General features: G+C 51.0%; 5 protein-coding genes across 5 annotated transcripts; 2 read left to right on the forward strand and 3 right to left on the reverse strand.

Annotated features, from left to right (window-relative positions):
- Positions 1 to 664: 664 nt before the first annotated feature.
- J3458_003783 (uncharacterized protein) lies at positions 665 to 1,435 on the reverse strand (the record flags this gene model as incomplete). The annotated part of the gene is made up of 1 exon (XM_007808495.2): positions 665 to 1,435. Exon 1 carries the CDS (start codon positions 1,379 to 1,381, stop codon positions 665 to 667), a length of 717 nt encoding a protein of 238 aa, XP_007806686.1. The 5' UTR covers positions 1,382 to 1,435.
- Positions 1,436 to 2,526: 1,091 nt separating this feature from the next.
- On the reverse strand, positions 2,527 to 3,730 carry J3458_003784 (uncharacterized protein; the record flags this gene model as incomplete). Its single annotated transcript, XM_007808494.2, has 4 exons — positions 2,527 to 2,616; positions 2,695 to 3,263; positions 3,347 to 3,578; positions 3,659 to 3,730. The coding sequence occupies 4 exons, from the start codon at positions 3,728 to 3,730 to the stop codon at positions 2,527 to 2,529; spliced, it is 963 nt and encodes a 320-aa protein (XP_007806685.2).
- Positions 3,731 to 7,977: 4,247 nt separating this feature from the next.
- J3458_003785 (uncharacterized protein) lies at positions 7,978 to 10,060 on the forward strand. Its single transcript, XM_066117961.1, has 6 exons — positions 7,978 to 8,024; positions 8,085 to 8,627; positions 8,727 to 8,796; positions 8,864 to 8,881; positions 8,958 to 9,162; positions 9,218 to 10,060. Exons 2-6 carry the CDS (start codon positions 8,265 to 8,267, stop codon positions 9,669 to 9,671), a joined length of 1,110 nt encoding a protein of 369 aa, XP_065977756.1. The 5' UTR covers positions 7,978 to 8,024; positions 8,085 to 8,264; the 3' UTR covers positions 9,672 to 10,060.
- Positions 10,061 to 10,232: 172 nt separating this feature from the next.
- Positions 10,233 to 11,306, forward strand: YTH1_1 (RNA-binding component of cleavage and polyadenylation factor). The gene has a single exon (XM_007808492.2). It carries the CDS (start codon positions 10,360 to 10,362, stop codon positions 11,188 to 11,190), a length of 831 nt encoding a protein of 276 aa, XP_007806683.2. The 5' UTR covers positions 10,233 to 10,359; the 3' UTR covers positions 11,191 to 11,306.
- Positions 11,307 to 11,347: 41 nt separating this feature from the next.
- On the reverse strand, positions 11,348 to 13,166 carry J3458_003787 (uncharacterized protein). The gene is made up of 3 exons (XM_066117962.1): positions 13,078 to 13,166; positions 12,483 to 12,992; positions 11,348 to 12,420 (listed from the first exon to the last, which is right to left on the reverse strand). The coding sequence occupies exons 1-3, from the start codon at positions 13,111 to 13,113 to the stop codon at positions 11,458 to 11,460; spliced, it is 1,509 nt and encodes a 502-aa protein (XP_065977757.1). The 5' UTR covers positions 13,114 to 13,166; the 3' UTR covers positions 11,348 to 11,457.
- Positions 13,167 to 13,577: the final 411 nt, after the last annotated feature.

The following is a 13,577-nucleotide window of genomic DNA, read 5'->3' on the forward strand; positions in this document are numbered from 1 at the left end:
CTATCGACATATGCCGCGTGCTTCACTTATATAGCGCGGGTCGTGCCTTTGCATTTTTACCATGTATCGTCCACTGATTCGAAAAATCGGGATTTCATACTGGGGGCGCGAAAAAGGAACATAAAAGGAAGAAAAGAGGCATCTAGGGTAGGAAATATGCTAAAAAGCATATGTGGTTGGAGCAAATCCAGATGCGACAATCTTGGTCTGCTGTTTGTGCTTTCAGCTCCCTTCATGTACGGCTACCTCTAGCTGGCCTAGGTTGGATCGAAAGTTGCTCTTGCGTAGTTTGCACCGTAATCTCCTTGTGGTTTCATCTGGGAGGGGGGAAATTGGTTTTCATTGTCACTCTCGAGCGGGAGTTTATCTTTTGTTTCTCTTCAATCAGGCGTAGTTGTGAATACATACATTGTAATTATGAGCTTACTCGGCCATGTTGCACAATGACAGTTGAACGGAGTAGGAGAGACCACGGTAAGTATTTGTTGTGTTCGCCTGGTCAACACGAGGACTGCCTAAACGCCTTGAAAATGCCCATTATCTAAATCCAAATAGCCAATCAAAATATTCAATACCGTCCATTCCACCGTGACACCGAAGAAAAGGCAAGCGCTTGCTAAAACTTGTTGACAGACATCCATGTAGTTACTCAAGGTCAATCTATTCAGCCGGGGAATTCATCTTCAAACGGCGCTCCCTGTACGGCAGATTCCCTCCCACGAGGAGGTCCATACTCATCCCGCGTCTTCGGCCCGGGCAGACTACCCGCCTGCTTTTCCAGTATGTCTCTTCTCTTCCCGCCCTCGGCGACGACGTTTTTCAACACGCCCATGCGCCGCTTGAACTCGTCGGCTAGCGCATCGACGTTTTCACGGCCAATGGCGCCGCTGCCCGAGCTGGGTAGGCTGTTTGGCCGACTGCTGCCGCCGGCGTCCAGGGGCTCGCGTTCCACCCCTTCTATTCGGAGCATCATTGAGGCGTCGCCCTCGCTGGCGTCGTCGCTGCGCTGCACAGAGAGCTGGGAAGCGGTGATGGCAAAGTCTGGGCTGAGGCTGGACGCCCACTGGACGGACCAAGTGCTTGCTTCGGTGGGCGCGATATCGACCAGCATTGCGCGGTGGTTCGGGTCGTCGTTGGGGTGGGAGAGGATTGAGGCATCATCATCGGAGAAGAGATACTGCACGCGCGGGTGCACTGTGGCTCCCGTGGACGCATTTGTCACCAAGGTGAAGAGAGGCTCGAAGGCGGGCGGAGGAACAGGAGGAGGCACGGGTTCGGCAGAGTGTCGGATTGACCTTGTTTCTGGGTCTGGGAGGCCAGCGGACGGGCTGGCTGCCGCTTCTGGCACGGGAGGCGATGGCTCGGGGTCTTTTTCTGACATTGCTGTGATGGTGATGAGGTTTTGGACGGAAGTAGCGAGGGGACGCCGCCTGGCAGCTGGGGCAGCTGAGGCGGCTGGATGCGCAGATGTTGTGCTGGCATGTCACTTGTGCAGCAGTAAGGCTTATCTCCAGCCCATCTCTGTTATCGGCACGTGCCCGGGCATCCATCAAGGGGCGCGCCAGCGGTGAGAGTCGGTCACTACGAGTCTACGACGGAGACGGCAATGGTCCGTGGGGCACCGCCTGTCTGCATCCTACCCTTGTGCAGTGGTGATGTGTTCGTCATTCTCTCAAGGTAGCCCTTGACAAGCACATGCATAATGGCGTGGCGTCGTTCATGTCGCGTCTGGCAGACATGTTGGAACCCAAAGTCAGAACCCTGACCCCCAGCCCTGGCGTTTTCTTGGCATTTTCTCGAGTTGTTGTCATTGCCAATCGTTGCTTTTCGACTGCGCTGAGTTGGACTTCAGAAGTCGACCACTGGTCCCGAATATAATTCCTGCCATAGGGGAGAGGTTTCGAAAAGTGCTCTATACGTCTGCAAGGTTGGCAGCAGCTGCCTATGACCGGATTCAAGTTTTGTTTGGAAATGGCACCGTAACAAGCATCGTTCACTTGACAAACTTTTTTTGCCCGTCAGACAGACACCCAGTTCATTTATGAATGCACAAATCCATGCTTATCAAAATCCTACCCGATTGCCAAGAAACTCTCAACTCCACCTTGGAAGTTACAGTAACAATCGCCGATACACCTTGCTCTGGGAATGCTGATCATGGCTCGACGGCTACGTCAGTGCCGAATCCTTGACAACCCGCTGCCAAGAATAGCTACCTAGGCAGTTGCTTTCTGATGTGCTTTGTATTCTGTAATCCTCTCTGATTCTCGTTGCTAATATCGTGCTGCCAAAAAAAAGGGGTTTGAACAAAATATAAAATAAAATCTACTAATGTAAATGCTGGGGATTCAAATAACGCCTCTGATGCTTAGGTCTTGCCTGCGAGATAGAATGAAAAACCCTACGTGACCCGGTTCTCGATGATTTATACCTCCAGCCCCCATAACGGTAATGCAATTTCAACAACGTGCTGCTCACCTTTTAATGTCGTAATAGGTTCGTGACTTTTGAAGTGTCTTGTTCTTCTTACGACGTGTGTAACGCACGAAAGCCTGCTGCAACCAGGCTTCTGGATGTTTCTTTAGAGTCGGCCGTTCCATTCCAGGAGAAAAGACCCTGTGAACGTCCCTTATTAGCACAACAACGGTTTACTTCTTCTGATTCGTGACATGACTCTCGCTGCAGAGTACTCACACCTAGTCCTTTTTGCTTTGCAAATGATGCCTTCGCTTTCACCGTATCGGGATTATCGTATGTCACGAAACCCCCATCACCTCCCACGCACTGGGCCGAAATGTGTCGTTTGTCCACCGACTCCTTACATCCTTTCCGGGGAAGCTGGTTATATTCAAATGTGCCATCATTACCGCCACCCCCCTTGAATTTTTGGCCTGGTCCTGTGGCATGCTGGAAGCTGCGGCCATATGTAGGAATACCAAGCAGAATACCACCCGAAGGGAATCCATGGGACATCAAATGGGCGACGCCTGATGAACCAGAGGGTTCGTCCCGAGACATTGCATACAATTGGGAATGATGGCCGCTTTTCGGTGTCCACATACCGAAGAAGTCATACGCCATGAGGTTGACGGCATCCAGATAGTCGGCAGCCATGCGCAAATCAATGAATTGCAGCACAGATTTGGTTGCGGGCAGAGCGGCAGTCAGAATATAGCGATCATCTGGCAAGTGTAATCGAATCGTCGCCAACAGAGCCAAGAAGTCATTGCCTTGTTCGACACTGCAAGGATACTCCCATGCAACTGCGAGCAGCGGGAGGCATGGGGCCACTGATTAGCACTGAAAGCCTTGAGAAGCAAGAGTATTTTCTCATGTCGTAACTTACTGTCAATGCCATCCAGCCCAGATGCTTCTACCAGTCCCAAGGCGGACCGGGCCAAATTTTCCCGTAGATGAGCATTCCCAGCAACTACAGGGAAAAGATTCGAGCAGGCTCCTCCCCCAATTGACAACACAACTTGAAGGTGAGGATGCCGTTGTTTGAGGTGCATCAAAGATCCTAAAGCACCTTGTACTCCGTCTATCGGAGCTCTGGCATCCGCCCACTCATCGCTTAACTGAGCCACGGCCCACACGAGTCAGTGGAAACGGTTCTAGATGCGATAATGGACTCCTTCCCAAGGTGACGAGGACTTACAAACACACCGCCATCTGGACCTACGCTCGCGTATGCATAGTAGACACGGTTGACGCAGCTGTAATTCAGCATGGCAGGAGTGTCCCCTTGGTATACCCGGTTGTTGGAAAAATATACTGCATTAGTATACATTACTCTCGCAACGCTGGTGGCAAGCCGCGATTTACGCGGAGGAGAATGGGAGCTCATGACGATGGAAAAGAAAATCTTTCAACGCTCTACCAAACGGCACATATGTGAAGAGCTGATATGAAATACAGGGTATCAAAGAGACAACCATAAACCGGCTTGTCTAAGAAGAAGAAGTGAAACCGAATGTATACGACATGCTGATGCCCGGGGCTGAAGCCAAGATATGTGCAAGCCACGGGGATGATGATGAACTCGAAGCACAGATCAAGCGAGTCAGGCATCAAAGGTGCCCGGGCCGATGGCCTCTCTGCTAGAGGCCATGTCTAGACTTGGCTGGATGGTCCAGCTACAAGTATTTATACGAGCCCTGATTACGGAGCAGCAGACTGTGAAAGAATCATGGGATGACGGGCTGAACCAGGCGTGCCAGACAACTCATAGCGCATGTGGAGAATGGAGCGCGGTGGGCGTTTTGAATTGCGATGACCCAGGGCGAAATTCGCTGAGGAGGGCCTGCAAAACCCTGAAAAACAGAAAGACACAATGCATGACATAATTGCGGGGGTTACAAGGACAATTAGTGGCCGGCAAGATGAACCCAGGATGTCGGAGACAGAATGTGATATCAGATGCAGTCGATTTGTTTGATGAGTTCACACCCAGTTCGACGATGACATGGGACTTTGGAAACCAAGCTTGGCCCAGGGTCGGCGCACTTTTAGGTTGAGTAAGGCTTTGGCGAACAACTAAATCACTATACGGTCGAGTTCATGGAGGGTGGGTGGTAGGCAAGGACAACAGGACACACCTGCATAGAAGGTTTATGACAAAAGATCCTTGTTTCGAGCTGTCGACCGCCCTTTTTCGCTGCCTGTGACTGCCAAGTTGGGGCTCGTTTACAGGACTCTGCCAGTAAACACTACCAATTTGGGCTCTTCATCGAAGAATGCGTTCGGCTGAGACGTTGCGACGTTTCCGGTTTGCGCGGTTTGTCCTGCCGGCCGAATATCAACCTAGCTGGTTGGGGGCCCGAATGCCGCCGCCTTCCAATTCATATGACAAGGGACCCTGAGGGATAGAGCGGTGTCTTGCAGTATCGCATTAAGGGCAACAGCTGCGTGCTTCCGTCGCTGGAACTTCTTGTGGTGAAACGAAGGCGCTGGGAATGACCAATGCGACCGCGTTTGCTGATGCCCCAACTTGCAAATACGCAGATGATGATGTACCGGAAGATTGCGGGCATGGCGCCCCCCTACGGAGTACGGACGGCGCTCCACGAGGCGGTGGGAAGGGGTATGGAGTCTCTGACAGATCCCAACTGCCTGGGCGGGAACAAGTTGATCTTTTGTGGGTTTTAGGCAATGAATTCGGGATCCTCTATAGCCCATGCGAATCTGGGATCTCTCAACACTCTCGTATGCCACGGAACGCTCGGAAAAGCACTCGAAAAGCAGCACTACTCGGCTTTGGTCGGGGATGTGTGAGGAGAAGAGTAAGACATCGTGCCAGTCGAAACCTCGACGTGATGCTGCCTGTATAAGACCCCTCATACATCAGTTAATCTGTCTGAGCTATGACACCTTCGGGAAAAAGGCTGGTTAATTTGGCTCGCTTCGTTGTCTGCTCTATGGCTGATTGCCTGTTTGTATGGCCGGTGTGACCGTGGAGACAAAGGCATAATAGACTCCCCACGCTGGTAGCAGCAGCGGGGCGGGCCAGAGTGTCAGATGTGATAGGATATGACGGAAGACAAGACTGTGTGTTGTTTATATAGACAGATTGACGTGGATAGACCTGAATGGGTTGGTGGTGTGTGATGTTCGACCTGCGGCTCCGCTTAGGCTGTTGTCACATCCAGTTAGCTTGGGTTCCGTTTCGGTCAAGGAGGGTTGATTGCAAGCGCTGGAGCACTTGCATATTGCTCATATTTTATACAAATGTGCTGCAGCAGCAGGCGAGAGTCATTGGACCAAGGCAAGGGTCTCGGTGTCGATGTGTCTCGACGACGTGCTGTCCTCGATGGAGCCATGGGGAATTGTACAATGTCATCTGATGATGTGGATGGGGATCAGCCATGAACAGTGAGTCAGGTACATTCAAGACGAATGAATACCTTGAGAGGCTTCCAGCTACCTGGTATGTATCTGTTTAAAGCAGCTCGAACGCAATTCCTGTTTCTTCCCAGCCCATCTGAGTCCTTCCCAGTCCTTCCCGGGCTCATTCCCATTTAGCATCGATGCACAGCTCCTTCCTTTTCTTCTTGTACCAATCGCGTTTAACTCGGATTGTCAGGAAGCCATCTCATTCCGGGCATCTGGCCTTTTTCACTTTTGACATTCCGACCCGATGCTATTTCACAGTCGTTTCCCAGCCGTCATGTAAAATGGGACGCTGCTTTCTCTCCCTCTCTCCCTCTCTCCCTCTCTCCCTCATTTTAGCGTTGGCTTTTTTCTTTTTTCTTTTTTTTCTTTGATTCCGTGAGTTTGTGTGCTGCTTGAACTCGCTAGCAAACGCCATAACAACAGCCATTTCTAGACAGCCGCCATCGGGCTGCCTCGAGGTAAGTAAGCCTTGAAATGACTCGGTTGCTACTACGGTGTCAAAATCTGCTGTAGACCCCGAGTCATATGTGAATGCGAGACCCATAGCGGAGCGACAAGATGACCGCTTGTCTCCGGCTTGAAATCAGACTGCATCACGCACGGCGTAGACTCCAGGTTCACTTCCAAAGATACAACGTCCATGACGACATCATACATGCGTCTGCCCTGGCCGGCAAGTAGGTCGAGCAAGAGCTAATTGGCACTAGATCAGTCGACCACAGACTGAATCAAAAAGCGGCCCTACTATCCTGGCGTGTGCTTCTCCTACTTCTAGTTGAATCTTCAAACGACCTCGTTTAAAGCACCACAGAAACACGAAATTCAAACCAGGGGATAGCTAAGGGAGGCCTTTTCCTGCGCTGCAACACCAATTGCAGTCGTTTTACCTGACCAAACTAGATCAATGAATTCGATGGATTACGAGGTACAGAACTCGCTGATCAGACGACGGAAGACCGCCAAACTATATAGGTGTTCAACCATGTATGTTTGGCCAAGCCGAAGCTTAACCATTCTCCTTCCACCGTCTTCGGCCATTGGACGGTATATAAGGCTTCGCGAGTGACGGTAGTACGAGGCAGTGTCAGTGCTTTCATCTGACATTGATTGGCTTACCACTTTGCACCAGGGGCTGCTCAGAGATTTGTGCATATATGCATGTACGCATGCGTGCGTCTGAGCATAAAAGCTCAGAGCATTAAGAAGAGCCGCCGCCCAGACACTCCTGTAATAGGGTGACGGATTTGAGATGACTGTAGTCAATGCTCGCTTGACCTGTTCGTTTGCCCTGCAATGGCTTCAAGCAAATTCACCTGGAAGCCACTCGTGGATAGGAAGGGGAGACAGGGTACAGCAGCGATCCGGCTCGCATGCTGTGTAGGGCTAATTCATTAGGGAGTTCATTTTGAAGTAGTCAAGGTATCCGCATGCAAAATGTTGATCTTGGAGACGGCCTGAAGACCAAGAAGCAACATGTAACCGCAAGGTCCGTGTTTCGGGAGTATGAACTTGCGGGGCGAGATATCTTGGCGTTTTTGGATGACCGGCTTTCCAATCCAACAGGTAAGGCATATACGAGAACTGCCTACTAGTACACTCCTAGTAGGCAGCTTATACGGAGTAGAGAGAGGTATGTAGTAACTATGTCTGTACCACAGGGGAAGACGCTGGACAAGAACATTATGTATGAACCTGGCCTGTACGGCCTAGATGCCCACAGTGGCATTGTGTGCCCTGGAAGGTGTAGATACCTTAAACATGGGGCCAAGACAGGTCGCTGTCTTGAGCGAGCAGCTGTAGGATGATTTCACTTTTGCTGAAGTTAGGCTATAATAAAGGGACGAGCGCCGCCGCGCGATGCAACTTTCTAACGCTCTTTAGATCTTTTGATTGGACTTGTTCGCCATGCAGCGCACCCCGATCAGCATTACGAGCACCACGAGCAGAGCCGTGTGATGGCTGATGCCGGCTGCAGACTGCGACTTGAGTGACTTGTGGAATTGAGCAAAGGCAAACGTCCTTCCTTGTGCGGATGGACCGTTGGAGATGATTGTTTATGGTCTCGTGTCGGTCTACTGACCTCCTCACCTTGCCAAACGTGGTCGGTCCTCGTGCTACATGTTCGTTCTTGAGTAAGTCATTATGTACTCCGGAGGTATTTCAGCATAGATGCTCCGTACTGAAGTTGGTAGTTATGGAGAAACTGCGGAGTACGGAGCACTCAAACACCATGTCTGTATTATGGAGACCAGCCAGGTCCCACTCCTCGTCTGCACCAAGCTCGTAAACACGTTCCTCTCTACAGCAAGCTCTCTCCAAGTCTTCGTCAGCCGCCATGCCATGGCGATATCTGTCGCCCGCCAGGCTGTCCAATGTCTCTCCCAATTGTCCATGAATATGACAACGGCGACGCCGACGACGATAGCCTCTACTCGATAATCTCGACGTCGCCAGGTCTCGACACCGCAACCTCTCCTAGCGAGTATGGACACGACGATGTCGACGATGATTTCGAACAGTTTTCTCTTGATGAAGATGGCATTGGCGATGGCGATGGCGTCAACTCGGAAATTTCATGTGGATGCTCGACTTCAGTGACGCCAAGCGCGTACGAGGATGAGGTAGCATATGGCCGACGATACCACGGTTTCCGGAAGGGCCGCTACCCGTTGCCCAACGACGACTTGGAGCAGCGAAGAGAAGAAACAAATCATGCTTTAATGTTAGAACTTACTGTATGTGCTTTGGCCTTCTTCGGCACCCGAGTCAGCATTCGCGGCATCTTCATTGACTCATGCCAACCCATTGAATTCCGAGAACTGATAGCCACCCAGGGCGGACGACTCTTTTACTCCGACATTGGCAAGTATCCGCACAAAATTATTGATATTGGGACAGGAACTGGTATGTCTTTTGTTGTTGCGGGAGTATACTGACTCGATTGATTACAGTGCTAACAAATACTTCTAAGGTACATGGGCCATAGACGGTAAGCTGGACCAAACCTACAACCTGCTTTGTGCAGGACGATGTAGCTCGACAATCTAGCCCCTAACTCCTTCTAGTGGCGGACCAGTACCCAAGTGCAAGTGTGGTTGGAACCGATCTATCCCCTATACAACCGAAATGGGTACCTGTGAACGTGCGAATGTATGTGGACGATTGCGAAGAGCCTGATTGGCTCCACGGCTCCAACTTTGACATGGTACATTTTCGCGGAGTGGCAGGCACTCTACGAGACCTGGATAGAATGTTGAAGAGAACTTATCCGTACGTTTTATTTCGACAGCACAGGGCGAGGAATATATGGCTAATCGCGTGGCAGGCATGTGCGAGATGGTGGATGGGTAGAGTTTCACGAGTTCATTCCTCAAATATTATGTGACGATGGAACCATGAGTAAAGAGGACCCATTACGAATATTTTTCGACGCCTCAACACAAGGTCTACGAACCTTTGGTGGCGAGCCCCTGAGAGCGCTCAACTTGGAAGAGACACTTGTTGGCGCCGGCTTCACAAATATCCATGTTATCACAAAGAAAGTGCCCATTGCTGCTTGGCCACGAGATAAACATTTGAAGACAGTTGGCATGTTTACGAGGGCGGTAATACTAGATTCGCTTGGCGCTCTCGCGGCCAAGCCACTGGCAGCTCTTGGAATACCTTCAGAAGACCGCCGATCTCTAGTCACGCAAGTTAAACGAAGCCTCAATGACCGGAGGATACACCGTTATATGAAGTTCGTCATTTGTTACGGGCAGAAGAGAGAGGATTCCTAGTCGGCGTCGCCTCCTCTTCAATAAAGCCGAGACAGAGAGCGTCTGATTATGCCACCTTACCATACGAATTGAAAGGTGGGGTAGTCAAGTTCCTCTTTTTAGAGGAGGCGACGCAGGAGAGGTTAACGCTGTATAAAACTTATTATTATTACTTGGGCCTCGTTGGAACCGCCTGTTTTTATTTATTTATTTATTTTTTCTATCTTGGTACCAAGTATCTTCGGCCGCGTCTTTTAATGGGTTTGATGGCTCCTCCGCTTTCTATGGAACTGGCCGAGTTGGCGTTAATATGTGACCAAGGTGCATTGGGCACGCACTGATCGGCAACTAGCACGAGGAAATAGATGAATAATCCCTTCGTAATACATACAAAATTTTTGACCCGTGACCCTGAAAGTTTGGCCTTTCTTTCTTTAAATGACAACCACATTCCTGTATCGTCATTGGACGCTGGGTTAGTGGTGGTGCCCAAGAGTTGTGGAGGATGACAAAGCGAGGTCCGTCTCGGCGCCACTCCGCTAACTTCTAGAGCTTTAAAGCTTCACATTGCGCACCCCATCCGTCAAACCTGAACAATCAAACCAATCCGCCGAGCAAACCGCGCTCGCGCAAGTCGCGCAAACCTCAGTACATTATTGAGCCTCGCAGAAAGCGCTTGCGAATCTTCCAGCGCTTCCGACCCGCCACCATGGCGACCGCAACCACACCCGCAACAGCAGCCTCCTCCATCCTGAACCACTCCTCCCAAACCTACAACTTCCGCTTCTCGCCCTTCCTCCGCGCCACATACCAGGTCGGCCTACCGCTCGATCGGCCCGTATGCAAAGCATACCAATCCGGCAGCTGTCCAAACGGCACACGATGCACAGAGCGGCACGTCCAAGACGCCAAGACGGCGCAGGCAACAGGTGGCCTCAATTCGCTCGTGTGCAAGCACTGGCTGCGCGGGCTCTGCAAAAAGGGCGAGCACTGCGAGTTCCTTCACGAGTATAACCTCCGCAAGATGCCCGAGTGCAACTTCTTCATGAGGAACGGGTACTGCTCCAACGGCGAGGAGTGCCTCTACCTGCACGTCGACCCGTCGTCGAGGCTGCCGCCTTGTCCGCATTACGACATGGGCTTCTGCCCCCTGGGCCCGCTGTGCTCCAAGAAACATGTTCGGAGGAAGCTGTGTGTGTTCTACTTAGCCGGGTTTTGCCCGGACGGCCCGGAGTGCAAAGCCGCGCATCCCAAGTGGAGCAAGGATCTGGACAAGCCGACTGTCAAGGCGGATGGGAAGGAGGAGGATGATGGCCATGTGGACAGTGGGATGAGGGGAGACGAAGATGGCAGCGAGAGGGTGACGAGAGACGGGATGGGACGCGGCGATAGGGACAGGGACAGGGACCGGGATAGAGATAGGGATAGGGATCGGGATCGTGATCGTGACAGAGACGATGGTAGGCATGGGGGCAGGTTTAGAGGCGGTGGGAAATGGAGAGGTGGACGGGCCGGCCGGTTTAGAGGAAGAGGGCATTGATTTCCTCGATGGGCGCAAAATCTAGTCGATCCAAACCTAGATGATGAGTGTGAACTATTGTTAAATAGCAGTTTCTTTATGCCTTGATACCCAGGTTCAAAAGAAGAGCAATAGAATAATTTTTCTGAAGATTCAATGCGTGTGATCGCAGGTCCATTTACAAGAAACAAGTAGATATATTTTGTATCTCTGTTTACGGCTTAAATTGGAATGGTCATTATATACAAGTTATTGGACGTCATATCAGTCTCCGAGTCTATTTCTACGTCACGATCGGGGAGAATTCGGTACTGGAGGCACCCAGAGACTACTCTCGGTAGCATCAGCACTCCATACATTGCGCTCGGATGGAACAGCAATGAATTCATTGGAGGAAGTCGTCGCCGCCTCACCATCCTCGCTTTCTTCGCGCTCTGAGCCGGCGCAGGAACTGGTCTTCCAGGTCGATAGCTCATCTACTTTCCGAATGCCCATCATCCAGGAAACAAGACTGCGGGGGGCCCATCGTCCAACAAAACCATATACGCTGGAGCCGAGGCCGATGCGAACCGTGTCTCCCGTGATGGTACCGTCCATGACATCAAAGACGGCGTTGTGGAGTCGACGCAGGGAGCTGCCTTTCAAGCCGCGGACTCGTCCACCAGAGATGGCGGAGCTAGTTTGTGCGACGAAATTGCGCCCGTAGACGTGCCGTGCACCATCTGGCCAAACCAGGGGTTCTTGGGGGTTCCCAGCAGAGACCAGTCCTCGGTGGGAGATGGCTGCTCGCGAGGGCACAAAGCTTGGAAAGTCAAAAGTGCCAAGCTGCATGTGTGTCACTGCGATATCGAGAGGTCGAAGCTCGGCTGTCAAAACTTCGGTAAAAGCTGAAAGGGCAGAGCACACAGTCGCTTCAGGGGCGTGGAATGGTGGGTTGATCGAGGAGATAATCGAGGGCGTGAAAACGAGGACCCTGGGAGGAATCCATTTCTCGCCTATTGGCTGCAGACGGGATGCCAACAGTGGGAGGAATGCCTGGATTGTGAGAATTGGTTGAAGCAGATGTGTGTTGAATAGATCGGCGAAACTCGACGGTGGGATGGTGGCGATGGGTGACGTTTGGTAGTGTAGGCTGGGAATAAGAATTACGGATTTGAGAGTCAGGGTTTTTGGTTTGATGTGAGGACCGGGAGCTTGAGGGGATTGCAAAAAGGCCGCGAAGCGTTCGATGGCAGCGCCTGCTTGAGGCGGCTAACAAAATCAGTCAGCATCAAACGCTACGACAGCAGGCATGGGAGACAAATGACACTAACATCAGTTGTATCGAGGCCAAGGGGTCGAATGTCTGGCCTGGACAAGGCGTGCACCATACTTTCATCCTCGGCGGCATTGCATACAATGTAGACAATGAAGCCACGTCTTTCCATATCCAGAGACAAAGATTTGGTCAGGGGTAGGGTCGGGGACCCTGCGATAACCACTACCTCGGTACGCCCGCCATTTCTCGCTCGTTTCGCTCTTCTAGTTTTTCTCATTGACCTGCTTGTCTGGTATCCTTTGAATATCACGGTACCACAAGTGAAGATGATGACAGCCGCCAAAATCTTGTGCCGTGATACCCAATCTTGGACCTTTTCGAACCGCGTCATGGACACGACGGCGACAGCCGGTTTCACTGGAGGGCTTGGCTTAGCGTATTCGGGCAGCCATTTTGCTTGTGAAAGTGTCTCGCGGACAATTCTGGCGGCTTGATCGACGTTTTGATCTATGTATTCAGCAACATCATTGGAGTATTGCTTTAGCTGTGGCGGGATGTGCGCGAGCTGTTGCCAGGCAGGGACAGCTTCAGTTAGCAGCGAAGGACACGGGAAAGGATGAAGTGATGACTGTGTGATTGTGTAAGCTTACCACGACATCTAAAAACTGCTGGTCGTCGGCAGACATGATGAAGTATGCGTGTTATGATATGCAGTCGACAAGGCGGCGTTGGGTTCACATGACGGAACATCTGGGCTTTCTCTTCTTGTTGATGTGGAGAAGATGCTGTTGCGGTCCGCCAGTGCCGTTAGCAGGGATTGCGGGGTGGAACGTGGTCGCAGCTCTGTGATTGGCTGGGGGAGGGAAGCTCTGTCAGGGTCGGAGCGCAGGCCGAATGTGTAATAAACAGAGCATTGGAAGTAGTGGAGTTTTGTAGTTTTGTAGTTTTTATAGTTTTTCATATAATAAATAATATTAAATCTAATAAAATACTTATAAGATTATAAGTTTTACGAGTAAATAGTATGAATTTTATACTATAAGCTAATATAAAAAAGTGGGTCCTTGTAAGCTCTTATAAGCCTAGAACTTAAAAAACTACAAATGTAGTTTTTATAGTGTAGTATAATATAGTAATTTTTCATAAAATT

This window comes from Metarhizium acridum, assembly GCF_019434415.1.
Source record: "Metarhizium acridum strain ARSEF 324 chromosome Unknown scaffold_13, whole genome shotgun sequence".
Classification (NCBI taxonomy): Eukaryota; Fungi; Ascomycota; class Sordariomycetes; order Hypocreales; family Clavicipitaceae; genus Metarhizium; species Metarhizium acridum.

What these genes read in the sequence shown, in the direction of transcription:
- J3458_003785 (XM_066117961.1), top strand. Translation starts at nt 8,265, where the DNA reads ATGTCTCTCCCAATTGTCCATGAATATGACAACGGCGACGCCGACGAC. An exon ending in CTTTAATGTTAGAACTTACT is followed by an intron (nt 8,628 to 8,726) that starts GTATGTGCTTTG and finishes ATAGCCACCCAG; the next exon opens with GGCGGACGACTCTTTTACTC. An exon ending in ATGTTGAAGAGAACTTATCC is followed by an intron (nt 9,163 to 9,217) that starts GTACGTTTTATT and finishes ATCGCGTGGCAG; the next exon opens with GCATGTGCGAGATGGTGGAT.
- YTH1_1 (XM_007808492.2), top strand. Translation starts at nt 10,360, where the DNA reads ATGGCGACCGCAACCACACCCGCAACAGCAGCCTCCTCCATCCTGAAC.
- J3458_003787 (XM_066117962.1), bottom strand. Translation starts at nt 13,113, where the DNA reads ATGTCTGCCGACGACCAGCAGTTTTTAGATGTCGTG. An exon ending in AGCAGTTTTTAGATGTCGTG is followed by an intron (nt 12,993 to 13,077) that starts GTAAGCTTACAC and finishes GCCTGGCAACAG; the next exon opens with CTCGCGCACATCCCGCCACA. An exon ending in TTGGCCTCGATACAACTGAT is followed by an intron (nt 12,421 to 12,482) that starts GTTAGTGTCATT and finishes TGATTTTGTTAG; the next exon opens with CCGCCTCAAGCAGGCGCTGC.